Source organism: Xyrauchen texanus, chromosome 27, assembly GCF_025860055.1.
Source record: "Xyrauchen texanus isolate HMW12.3.18 chromosome 27, RBS_HiC_50CHRs, whole genome shotgun sequence".
Lineage (NCBI taxonomy): Eukaryota > Metazoa > Chordata > Actinopteri > Cypriniformes > Catostomidae > Xyrauchen > Xyrauchen texanus.
The window spans coordinates 26,654,184-26,668,105 of record NC_068302.1 but is presented as its reverse complement, the minus strand read 5'-3'; the positions used below and the strand labels follow the sequence as shown (position 1 = coordinate 26,668,105).

Below are 13,922 nucleotides of genomic sequence, written 5' to 3'. Positions count from 1 at the left end.
CTTTATGTATTACATGCTCTCAGCCTAAAAATAAAGACGTTGTTACCTCTCAAATACATTTAATTGACCCTTAGTCAACCATCAAGGGAGATATGTTTACATCAACTGATGAAAAGGTCTACCGGACAAAAATAGACAATTCTCAATGTGATCTGGGAATATTACCTCATATGCTGTGGCTAATAGAGGGAGGAAGGATGAGGCATAGCTGCACCAGTTCACCATCTCGTTTCTGAGTTAACATTGTGTGGGGCATAGTGTATAATTAGTGAAAGCAATTAGAACAGAGAGAGGGATGTTGAGATGCTTTCTACTGTTATTCCCAAAGGACTGCTCACTCTTAAAAAGTACAAATTGTGGTGATCAGCAGTTACAAAGGTATTTTGATGTATGCTAATAGTAGAGCATGAGAATGTGCTTTTGTAAGAGGGAGCAAGAGACAGTACAGACAGAGTGTATCGACACTAGCAATGACAGGCAGACGAAGACGATGATGATGTGAAGTCCAGATTAAGTGTAATCCAAAACCATAAATCCAAACAAACATAAACTACTAGACTTGACATGAAAGAACAAAATCACACAACGTTACTTCAATACACAATATTTGACAAGAGACAATGAGGGCTTAAATACATGGACAAGGGTAACATGACAACCAATCAACTGGCAGAACTGTAAACAAGATAACAAGACTAATAAACTAAAACCAATGAAAAGACAAGATCAAATGAACTATAAAACCGGAACTAAACTATAAACAAGACATGAAATCACAACATGAACGAAAATACATTTAAACTTGACACAGAAAGAGAAAGAAAAGATCAAGAAATAACAAATTTGCTCAGCTTTGTAGTTACTGAGCGTGATTTTCATAAACGTCAAGACTGCACTAAACCTTTGTTAACGAAACCTTTGTTTGATTTCAAAATCTAAAGACCTTCCTTCATAGAAAGCATTTTAAAGCGTTATTAGGCTGTAGGTGCATTGCAGATCCAAAGGCTATTTGGAAGGTAGGCAGCAAAATTATGCTGCCTTTTAAGATTCCTAATTTTTACCAAATTCTAAGCAACCAGGTCTCACAGAATCACATTACTTACTATAACTTCATTTTACTAAATAATGTTTACATAGCTTGTTGTACATATTTCAGCAGTTTCCTGGTGAAATTAACACTAGAGGTGCTACTAGGATTGGGAGGGGGTAACAAAGTAATAATATGAAAAAAAAACTAACAGGCAACTAAAGAGAGTCCTCTCCTGTCCCAGCTCTGTAACAAAGATCACTCCAATCTTAAATCAATAAAAGAATCATATTTATTAACAAGTTTACACATGAAAAAGGAAAGCTTCAAAAGGCTTCAAGAGGGGACCACGCCAAAACAACAAACATACATTTCTTCTGACTTTAAGAAAGTACTTTGTAACCTTTACAAAAAACAAAAGAAAATGCTGTCATCCTCCCTACGGCTTCTAAAAATAAACAAAAAAAAAATAAACTATGAACTAAGGATTCTCTAGGAGTATCAATATCTTAAAATATGAAACAATAGTACCACCGTTACTTTCAATAAGTGACAGGTTGTACAATAACAACTGGTTACAACTACAACAAGTTGAGGAAACACCACCACCACCACCACGACGACGACGACGACGACAACAACAACAACAACAACAACAACAACAACAACAGTCTGGGGCAGGAGAAAACGGTCTCAGCAGCCAGGACACAAAAGGCCTCCTACAAGTGAGTTCACTCTCCTGCTTTATCTTCAAACTCTCCATCCAGCAACCAATCTGAACAAGGCAGCAATCAAAGGTACCCATTGATGTAACCATTGATGGCTGGTGTCCATTAACCTTTGCAATGCAGGAAGTGCGTGAGAAGGAAAGAGAAAGAGAGAGCAAAACACCACAAAACACAGCCACAATACAGACAACACCTACACAGTAATCAGAACAATTATCACTGACCATGTATCACATAAATAATTATGCCCTGGGACGTAACACTACAAAAACCTTTTTTTTTGGTTTACTTTCACATAAATCATGAGGTTTTACCACATACTGTCAATTCATAAACACTTTCGCTCTGTTGCTTACATAATCTTATTACATTAAAACACGTTTACTCTAGTGCATGACTTCTAAGGTGATACATTTTACATTTAAATTTTTACATTTATAGTTATGCATTTGGCAGATGCTTTTATCCAAAGCGACTTACAGTGTACTTATTACAGGGACACTCCCCCCGTAGCAAACTGGAGTTAAGTGTCTTGCTCAAGGACACAATGGTGGTGGCTGTGGGGATCGAACCAGTGACCTTCTGATTAACAGTTATGTGCTTTAGCCCACTACACCACCACCAATCCAATTTTAACATTTGGATTATATAAACAACTACATTTATAAGCTTATTTGAATGCGTTCTAGTTTTAGCTCAAAAGAAACTACTGTTTTGAGTCCAAATGATCACGCAAGTCAACACCTGAGCCACAAGTGTCACAGAAACACCACAAAATAATGTGATTGCTTCAACAATTCATCTCACATTTGCTTCTATGACACTATCGGTTAGGTTTAACTATAAGATTTAGGGTAAAGGGGGTATAGAGCATTACCCTAGCTCCACATAGTGGACATTTCACCTTGGACCTGCTGATTTGGAACCACATAATGTAATTTGGCAAAAATGTGGCCACAGTCACATAATGATGAGATCAGACTTCTTCTAAGACAGAATTGTATTATTCGGGAATTAGACTATAATAGACTGCATTGCGAGAAGCTTAGAAAAAAATAACCAAGATGAAGTCATGAGAAATACAGAAAAGTTCCATCTAATTTAAAAGGATTATTTCACCCAATAATCAAATCAAATCACTTTATTGTCACACTACCATGTACACAAGTGCAACAGTAGGTGAAATGCTTGTGAAATATTTGTGAATGCTATAAATATTTGTGCTTATAAGAGTCTTATGTTGTTAGCTTTGCACTCTATGCTAACACCAAACTCTATTATATCAACTGTAAGCACTAGTTGAGAACAATGTTCTTCACATGAGGAGCATTATTTGCGTGTAACACGTGAGTGACCATTAAGAACGTTCCTGCTTATATTATGTGTTCCAAATCACTTACTGTGTGAAGTTCCATTTCAGTCAGCATGCTGCCTTGGAATGTATCTATGTTGACACTGAAGCAGCTTGCTAGGTTTTGGAACAGAGCTTGTGTTTTTCTATGCATTTGTGTACCATTGTAGTACCAAACATTGTAAGATGCTGAACATACAGAGATCATTTTGATACCTTTCTCTGCAGTAGATGGTGAATATGTAGGATGGTGTATGTTGTTTGTGTAGGAGTTTATTCCCAAGCGTTCACTGATGTGCATGTGAGAACTCGCTTGATAAAACAAAGAGCACTGAAATTCCAAAATCACGCTTCGTAGATGATTATCATGGTTCATGCTAGAATCTCTAATAAAAAGCTTCTTGACAGGTTTGTCATAAATACAGTTTTCACAGCGATTGCATTTTTTTTTTAACAGATTCATTAATCAAAAAGACGGTGTTGGCTCACCACAGATCTAAAGATAATCAGGTGCAATTCATCAAATTTGTTAGATGTTTAGCATAAAAATGTTTAGCATTTTTTTAGTTCTTCTAATGTTGTTATTTTTTAAATGACTGATTCTGCAAAAGGAATGTAAACTAAAACTTGCTGAGCAATTTATAAGGAACACCTGTACACCTACTTTTTCATACGATTTATCTAATCAGGCAACCGTGTCCCAAATAGCAAGCAGACGTCGATTCACATCTATTTTTAGTTGTGAAGGTTGGGATCAGTCGTCAATCACTTTTTAATTTTGAATCAACATTCACTGTTTGGTCGGTACATCAGAAAGTTATTAGGTAGAAAATAAAACATATATTCAACGTCAAAATGAGGTTGACTCATCAACATATTACGCCGACCCATTTGGTCGGAATCATAATGTCTGCTCCCTTATGACTCGCGGCACATTATATCACACAGTGAACAAACCAAATTACCCTCTGTCCCGTAATGAGGTATTTCAGATTGGGTGCTAAAAATGATCGAAAATGGGTATATTATCCAATATGCATGCCGGCCACCCCGTTTCAACGGCATTCTGACTTCCACGTTTTCGTCGGAAGACACGCCATTGTCATGTGCCCAAAATACAAAATCGCTAAAAATGCAATAGAGGTTGTTCCAAATTGTCAAACCCAAAAAAGGGTTTTATAGTTATTTTCTTGTCCCAAAGAAAGACGGCAGGCTTCGGCCAATCCTAGATCTGATTTGAATCGTGCACTTGCAAAGCACCCATTAAAAATTATAACTGAGAAAAGTTCATCTGCCCACACGATTGGTATGCATTGATAGATCTGAAAGATGCATTTGTACAACATCACAGGATGTTTTTGAGATTTGCGTTCAAGGAAACGGTGTATCAATTCAAAGCCCTGCCCTTCGGGCTGTCTCTGGCTCCATGCATGTTCACAAAGTGCATATATGTGGTTTTCGCCCTTCTGAAACTGAGCGGCATGCGCATTTTGAACTACTTCATCGATTGGCTGTTACTGGCCCAATCAGAGGTTCTGTGTGCCATCACAGAGACTTACTGCTTCAGAATCTAAACAGCTTGGGCCTCAATGGCATCAATTTGCATTCATCAAGGCATGCAAAAAGCATTGGGGTTTATGGCGGTGGCATCCATTGCCATTCCATTAGTGCTTTTATACATGAGACCTCTTCAGTGCTGGCTTAAGCGTCGTGTGCCATGACATTCTTGGTGCCATGGGTGCATGCGCATCACTATATCTTGCTGCTGTATAGCTGCAATAACCCCTTGGACAGCTCCTGCCTTTTACCAGTGAGGTGTCACACTGGGACAGATTTTCAGGTGGAAATTGGTGACTTCGGATGCTTCCAACACAGGTTGGGGGCGTTGTGCGATTGATGTCCGGCTTTCGGCACCCGAACAGGTACCAGGAGGGCATGGCACATCAACCACCTAGATCTATCAGCTGTAGCCTTCCTAGCCTTCAAGGCTTTTCATTCATAAATAGCGAACTGTCATGTTCTGTTCACTCAGACAACATGAGTTGTAAACCGTATGTAAACCGCCAAGGCGGAATTCATTGATGCCATTGATGAGAATGACACGTCAACTGTTGAGAGAGCATCATCTCCTTTCCTTGAGAGCGACAAATGTCCCAGGCCATCTGAATTATGGTGCAGAACTGTTGTCACACCAAGGAGTGATACAGGGGGGAATGGAGACTTTGGAGTCAAGAGGATTTGGGAAATATTCGGCAAAGCAGAAATCGAAGTATTTGCCTCAGTGGTGGATGCACACTGTCCCCTCTGGTACTCAAAGAACAAACCCCACTGGGAGCAGAAGTAATGGCCCACAAATGGCCGGCAGTGAGCCTAATTCACTCAAGGTTTCTGGAAATGATAGAGATGTTATACAGCTCGCCATGGGAAATATCACAATCTGGCACCCCCAGCAAGATGATTAAATCCACCTCGGCTAGCTACAGTCCCAACTTGGGGCCTAACATTGGTCCTAAAAGTGATTGCAGGGCCCCCCTTCGAGCATTTGGACTCGATTTGCGCATGCTCGCCATTAAGATCGCACTACTGCTGGCTCTAGCCTCTATAAAACGAGTCGGTGACTTGCACTGGTGGCCAAAATTTTGGAATAATATATAGATTGTGCTGTTTCTAAATCAGTGTGTGTGTATATATGCTGATTTATTCATTTAAGCATTTGAGATTGTAAAAAGCAATTTCGTAAAGTAGAAAATAAGCTGTTTGTATAACATTGTTTCACCAACCTGACGTCAACATAGTTTCAATGTAAGAAAAGAAAACCGATTAGATCGAGTCTACATTGAAACCGTTTTGATTTTATTATGTAGTTTCACCCAACTGAAATCAACGTCATTTCAACGTCAGGTAAGCAAGTGAATTAGATTGAATTTACTTTAGTTATGAATTGCGTGACTGACGTTGAATCAGCATGACTTCGATGAGCAAAAAGATGCCGAATCAACGTAAGATATCAATGTTGTTTCGATGCTGTGAGAGACATTGATTCTATGTCAGTTTGCTATCTGGGGAGGCAGAAGTGCAATTCATAAAATCAGGCAGATACGGGTCAGGACAGGAGCTTCAGTTAATGTTCACATCAACCATTGTGTGTATGAGCACAACTGTGTGTAGACCTGTGTTTTGACACTCAGAGAGAATCAGTGAACACAACTTCATTTAATCAGTTTTTTCATTTTATTTCTTTAACAGCATGTCATTATTCATAATCCAAAACTCCCTGTTGATGCATTCAAAAACAATACAGTATCTTCATACATATCAAGAGCAACAATTAAAAACCTGTACATCTGTGTTCAATGTGTCCCCTCGTGGACTGCTATTTACAATTCTTGCAATCAGCGTCTTCTCTGCAGAGGGCGCCATTAAAATAACAGCTACACGTGCAGCCTGAGGTCTCGGGGAGATCGCTTTATACCTGGCACATAAAAATCTGCAACACACTGCTGCCTGCTTACTCTTTCTCTGTAGGTAAATGTTCTTGTCTACACTACAATTTGAAAATGAAGGAGAGGACACCCATGTTATATAAAGGAAGCAGAACCTCACACAGGAGCTGACAGAATAATTATTTTTTTAGCCCTGGCTGTAATACTTGCAGTCATCCTTTTATAAGGAATAGGATTTGTTCTTACAAGGAGTAGGAATCTTTTAAGGAATAGTTCACCCAAAAAGGAAGATTGTTATCATTTCCTCACCCGTTGTTGCAAACTTTTATGACATTCTTTCTTCTGTAGGACACAAAGAGTGACTTTATGAAGTAGGCTATCCTGGTCAGTATTGTCCATATAATGAAAGTAATGAGAACAGGGGCTCTAAAGCTCCAAAGTGACCAAAAAAGCACTATAAAATGATCATAGAAGTGTTTTGTATGACTCATACTGTAAATTTCCAAGTCTTCTGATGCCATTCAACAGCGATTGTATGAGAAGCAAATCAAAATCTTGGTATGTTGCTCACACAATTGCTATTTTATAGCTTCCGTAGACTTGGAACATAGCACACACACATCATATGGATGTCTTATGATATTTTATGGTTCTTTTTAGTCATTTTGGAGCTTGATAGGCTCAATTCTTATTCACTTCCATTATATGACAAGTGACAAGAATGTTCTACAGCAGGGGTCGGCAACCTATGACACGTGCCAGCATTGGCACACGGATGGGTAATCACTGGCACCACAGCAACGGCGAGAGAGGAGAAGTCTGTTTTATTTATATAAATTCCGCACCTGCATTCCAAACTACATCTTGAACTAATCCTTCCTCATGATTGTGCAGCGGGATTTCATCAGCTGAATAGGAAGCTAAAAACTGTTAAAGTGTGATGAGACTCACGCTGCAAGTGCAAGCCATTCGCACATCATGAGCCAGCAGCACTTCTCTTTCGGTTAATCGCGTGAGTAAATGCGCCCGCTTTGCTTCGGTCAGGCTGTGCAGATGACAGCCTACATACTGTGTTTCATTTGTTTCTTTTTGCTTTCAAAACAACACATCATATAATAAGAAAAAGACCACAATTAATCATTCAGATTTCCATCAACGAGCTCTGCGTGATTTTGAAAAATGTATGACATAATATAAGAAATATTTAAGATTCCACACTTGCATCGGCACAGCCAATAAAATAATGGCACTCCATCTCAAAAAGGTTGCCGATCCCTGTTCTACAGAAATTAATCTTTTGTGTTCCATGGAAAAAAGACAGTCAGACAGTTTTGAACGACGAGTAAATAATGACAGAATGGGAGGACTATTACTTTAACTACTTGCGGCCTTGTTGGATCTTTATAATCTCCTGGTGCAGTGGTTACTTCCTTTAAAAGATACAATGTCCTCTGCTTTCATTATCGTGGCCTAAGCTGTCTTACTTATGCTATATTTCTAGAATATAACTATAAAGAATCGCTAACATTTTCTTCTTTCCTCTTTACAAATAAAATGTTCTTGTTCTGTACAATGGCTGACTCCTTACAAGGCCAATATAGCATATTCAAGTTGAAAATCCAAAGCTGAAATACTCATGTTTTGACATTTTAAAAGTGTCAAACTCAGTCTCATAAAGACCCATCCGTATTTCTCTCTAAAGAGGGAAAGAGTAAGACATCATTGATTAGCATTTAAATGGCACATTTGCAATGCTAGGAACCTTGCAAATAGTATTATAAAAACATTGCATCATTGTATTAATATTTTGTTTGACTCAGAGTATGGCTCATGTTTTGAGACTACTTCTCTGACGTTAAAACCTACAGAACATCGAAGTATACTGTTTCAGATAAGAGGAAACATATGGGGCAGACAATATGTGCTGGGCATGCTATTGTTTATCTTTGTGGACTACATACTTAGGGTGACTTGTGTCACTAAATCTTGTTTTTACAGCATTGTTACTGCATAAAAAGGGCTATAAAAGAGACTGCTAGCTGGCTAGAGTCAAACCCACAATATGCGAAAAACCACAAAGGACACTAGGGGGCGATCAAGCTGTCAGATTAGATACCATTATCTGATTAATTAGAAACTGGTAACAGATGTTGTATAAAACATGACCCAGGGCTTGCTTTTTCTTGTCTGTGATGAGCCTCCTGGGCTATATAAAGTATCATGCCACGTGTAGATTTTATGTTATCATAAGGGCCAGTGCTTTTTAAACTAGTACAGTTACAACAGACATGCAAGATTTAATTATTATATTTTCAAGAATTATTTTATATATCAAGCTTCTCGTCAAGCCAGTGGGCACATTGGTTTAAAATGCAGCACGTGTCACAAATGTGAACCGGCCTTGAAGGTCGACAGTGCTGTATATTTCTGATATGTGAGACATTGGGGATTTGAGAATATAGTTCTGTTCTGTTCTGTTTTTTTTTTTTAGATATGTTCAGGGTCAACAATTATGTACAATAAGCTTACTTTTCACATAAAATCTGCTACAATAATGAAAATGCTACAGTATTAACATTATAGAAAACAAACAAATAAACCAAATCTCTCAAAGAAAGAAATAAAAATAAAAATCCAAAACATTTACAAGGCTCATCTCAGTTCTGTACAGTACGTGCTGATGCCAATGGGAAAATTAGGTACAGAGTTACAGCAATACACAGGCTGGTTGAGGATTCTGAGTTCAGTGAGCTTCAGATTAAACCTCAGATGGACAGCTGAATGCTGTGCAATATTTGTTTAAGAGCCCTGATTAAAAGAGAATGACTGTATGTCACTTTTTCATATAGTAAAATGCTATATGAAAAATAAGTGGCAACATAATTTGCATGTGATCTATGTAAGCATTCATTGATATGTTACAGCATAGTAAATTCTCCAATGATAAACAAACTCACATGATTACATTTTCAAAAGCTGCATGTTTAAACTAAACTGATATTGTTTAATTGTAAATATTAGATGATCTAATTGAGAATTTCTTTATTTTTTAAATTCTAATATACGTAAGTCTTTGTGAAGCAGTGTCAGAAAATAACAAGGACTTGGTGCAAAATGCCATTGAAAATGACAAAAATACAGATACAATATATATATATATATTTTTTTTTTATGTAATCTAACATTATATTTCAGTCTAGACCTTTCTAGCAATGGGTTTAGACACCATAGTGACAATTTTGCTAAATTGATTTTAAGTATTTGTTTGCACTGTTTAAAAGTAAAAAACATAACAAAATATCACCCCTTAAAGGGGCAGTGCACAGAAAAATAAAAATTCTAACATTTACTCACCCTCATGTTGTTCCAAACCCATATTGCTTTCTTCCTTCCATGGAACACAAAAAGAGATGTTAGACAGATTACTAGCCTCAATCATCATTTCCTTTCATTGTATGTGGACACAAATATGCAATAAACTAAATGTATGTCTAATATATCCTTTTGTGTTCCATTAAAAGAAAGGAAGCCATTCAGATATGGAACGACATGAGGGTAAATAAATGATGACATTTTTAGTTTGGGGTGAACTATGTCTATGAAAGGAGTTCATTTCTGACACTGGTGCGGATACATTTCTGTCCAGTTAATCTATCAATCTAGATGATTTGACCGTGCATATTTCTAACACAGCTTTCTGATGAGCTTATCTAGCTTTGCTGGGTAGGGGACAGAACAGAAAGAGATAGCGCTTATTGTTTAGACATTTCTGAGGTGAAGATCAATGCATAAGCTGGTGGTACAGCATGTCTGATTATCACTAAATCTCAGAAAGTCTTCCTTTTAATTTTCAGTTTTGACTCAACCTGCCTGTGTAATTAACAGTACACAAAAATTATGAATCTCATATCTAATGTAGAAAAGAATTCTACCACAATTTTTAACCTTAAAGTCTTATAAAATGCATAGAAGACTTGTATCAAAATGCCCTTTTTTCTTCTTCTTTTTTTTTTTTTTCGTCTCCTGAAATGGAGATTCCACACAACGTTTGATGCTGATTGGTGGAGGGCTCAGGTATTAGGACCAACTGGCCTTCATTTTCTCGTTTTTGTCATTTTTATCTGAAATGTTGAGGGCAATGAAATGTGTCTGAAATATTGATTCAGAAAGCATTCAAACGCAAAGTATCACAATGGGAAGGAAAAAAATTCTAAACTTTGGGTCCTGATTTTTAAGCTTGAGGGAAGTCTATGTATTGTATAAAGGAATATAGCATGAGGCACTTGTAATGGCTCTCTTTCACTTTGACTCACTTAGCTCAAGTTTTGCAGAGTGTGTACAGAATTTTCCCCAACTCGTGAACCAAGTCTTGCAAAGATATAGATGCTAAAGGGATAGTTCACCCAAAAAAATTAATAAAAAAAATACAATTCTATCATCATTTACTCTCCCTCATGTTGTTCCAAACAATTATGACTTTCTTCATCTGTGGAATAGCCTCAGTCAACATTCACCATTTCCTTTTGTGTTCCACAGAATAAAGTAAGTAATATGGGTTTGGAACAACATGAGGATGAGTAATAATACCAGAATTCCAATTTTTGGTGGGAACTATCCCTTTAAAGAGGCAGAAAAGTATTGTGTTGCACACTTTCTACTATGCTACGTCTTATGTTCTTTTTCTTGTTTATTTTTTGGTAAACACTGGCTAAAGAAGAAGGCACCTGGAGAGGTTTGATACGGCTCACTGGCCTCAATAATAAAACTTTAGTTCTGTTTTCTTCCTTCCTTCTCCCCTCTTTCAACAGCAAGACCACCACACGCATCAGGGGAGAGGGTTACAATCCAGTCACAATCAACAAGCAGCTACTAAAATCTCTTAAATCAAGGTTGATCAATCCTGTTTCAGGAAATCTACTTTCTTGCAGAGTTTACATACAAACACACCTGGACAATAGATTTTTGTGAGCAGCATTGAGCAATCCTGTCTTAAAAATAATTTTTTATATTATAATTTTATGAAAAAAGACACATGCGATGATGACACCATGAATACTAGACACATACCAACTGACCTTGCAGTTACCTTTATGCAAGCCAATGATAAATGTAACGGCAGCATTTCTCTTTGTCTCTCATTGGCCACTAGATGGCGATAAAACTAAGTCTTGAAAGGCCTGTATGGGAGACCTCTGCAGTATCTTGACTTCAACTTTCCTTTGGTCTCCTCATTATGCAATGCCTTAACTCAAGACTAACTGGACATGGATTTAGGATGGAAGAGAGACTGTTGGGGTGGTAGTTGTGTACTGAAAACCACATACAGAGATGGAGCTAGAGAAGCTGTATTAGAGACAGAGGTTGTGTTGACATCTGTGTGTGTGTGTGTGTATATATATATATATATATATATATATATATGTGTGTGTGTGTGTGTGTGTGTGTGTGTGTGTGAGTGTGAGTATGAGAGAGAGAGAGAGAGAGAGAGAGAGAGAGAAGTGTTAAAGTGAATATTCTGTCATCATCTCTTTAAAGTGATAGCTCAACATAATGTAATATTCTGTAATAATTTACTCGCCCCCATGTTGATCCAGACCAGTATGAGTTTCTTTCTTCCATATGTTAGCCTCAGTAACCATTCACTTTCATTACATCTTTTATCATAACATGAAGGTAAATGGTGACTGGGGCTAACATTCTGCCTAACATGTCCTTTTGTGTTTCACAGAAAAAAGGGTTTGGAACAGCATGAGAATGTGAATAAATGATGACAGAATTTTCATTTTGGGTGAACTATCCATTTAATGGAAATAGCATTAGGACCACAGTCCTCCCTTATTCCGGCTCAGCCTTTTCCCCTTTAAAACCTGAGAGAGTTTGTGAGGGCTGGGGACTAGCCAGGGTCCCGGGGCTGCAGTAGAAGATCCAGGGGCCTGTAGAGGGTTGATGTGCTCCAGGGCCCACCGGGTGCCCGTGAATGAGATGCTGGCTGCCGACACACTGACTTCAGAGAAACTGCGAACTGTTTCTGCATCTGATCCATCATCTTCTTTGTCCAAAGGCATGAGGAAGGAGAAAGGTGCCTGCTGTGTGACCTCCAGTGTGCTGGTTCTGTTGTTATCTTTCTTTTCTCTTTCTACTATCCTCTCTTCTTCCGCTGGGTGACCGTTCTCTCTCTCAAATCTAAAAGCTTTCACATTTTGTCGTCTTTCCCCCATGCTCTTGCTTTTTCCCGTTGCTTTTCGTCTTTCTCCCTCTCTCTTCATTTCCTGCTCCTCTTCTTTCCGTCTTCCCTCTCGGCTCCTCAGCGTGCTGGGTAAACTCTGTGATTGCAGCTGTTGCTTTCGCCTTCTTCCTGTCCACCGAGAGCTACCCATCGTGCTAACCTTTTCTCGCTCACTATCAGACATGACTCTGCCCTCCTCCGTTCCTCTTTTTTTGCTCCTTCCCCCAGATTTCATGTTTCCTTTCCCCCTCCTCTCTCTCCTCTCCTGTCCACTCTCATCCACCCATCTGCTGCTTCTCGAAGGAGAGCGATTTACTGTAGCCACATGCAGTTCTTTTGAAAAGAGAGAGGAGGGGGAGACAGCTCCAGTTTCATGGTCTGAAATGGGGAGAAAGAAATAAAGAAAGAAAGAGAGTTGAATGATCGCTATCAGCCCATCTTCATGTAAAACTACAGAAGGAGGTGTCAGATAAGGTTTGGGTAATGGAGGAGTGGGTGGATGAATAAGAGTTAGTGATGGAGGCAAATGTGTTTGGAGCAGATTTGCTGCATTTCTGAATGATTGAGTGAACCACATTATAGGCAGCAGATCAACCAATACTTGTTCTTCATGGTTATTCTGATCCTAAGTTATCTTCCAAAACAATAGAATATATGGATGAATTGGTACAATAAATGGTTGCAGTGATGCTCCTTTACCTAATGCTATAAAGGATCATTTAATTGAACATGACAATAGAAAAAGATGGGCAACAGTTGTGCAAAATGCAAGAATAGGAAGGAATATGAGAAGGCTGAGATAACAAGTGAGCAAGAAAGAGGGAACAAAACAACAGAAACGGTTACCAACCGCATGTTTTCTGTCCGGCCGATGACATAGAAGCAAGGCTCACCCTGCTTGGAGTTAGTCATACAAAGAGATAAGCTGGAAAGCTCCACTGGAGAAGTGTTTAGGAGAAAGCAAAAATATTAAGAATTGTGAAAAAGAGGAGAAAGAGAAAGAAGTAAAGAAGAGGAGAAAAGCAGCAGAGTTAGAAAAAAGTGCCAAATAGGAGAGGATTTCAGTCTATAAACCAGTCTACCAATGATCTAAACCAGTAGTTCTCAAATGGTGGGTCGCAACAAATGTTGGTAAAAAAAGTTACTG

General features: G+C 38.4%; 1 protein-coding gene across 2 annotated transcripts in view; it reads right to left on the bottom strand.

Moving 5' to 3' along the window:
- Positions 1 to 6,314: 6,314 nt before the first annotated feature.
- magixa (MAGI family member, X-linked a) overlaps positions 6,315 to 13,922 on the bottom strand; it is a 68,690-nt gene continuing 61,082 nt past the window's right edge. The window contains exons 17-18 of one of the 2 annotated variants that reach the window (XM_052094598.1): positions 13,626 to 13,713; positions 13,043 to 13,153 (exon numbers count right to left, since the gene is read on the bottom strand). In XM_052094598.1, the coding sequence (XP_051950558.1) occupies positions 13,147 to 13,153; positions 13,626 to 13,713 (95 nt within the window). In that variant the 3' untranslated portion in view covers positions 13,043 to 13,146. Of the gene's footprint in view, positions 13,154 to 13,625; positions 13,714 to 13,922 lie in introns of both variants that reach the window. The other variant, XM_052094597.1, reaches the window with a different exon arrangement.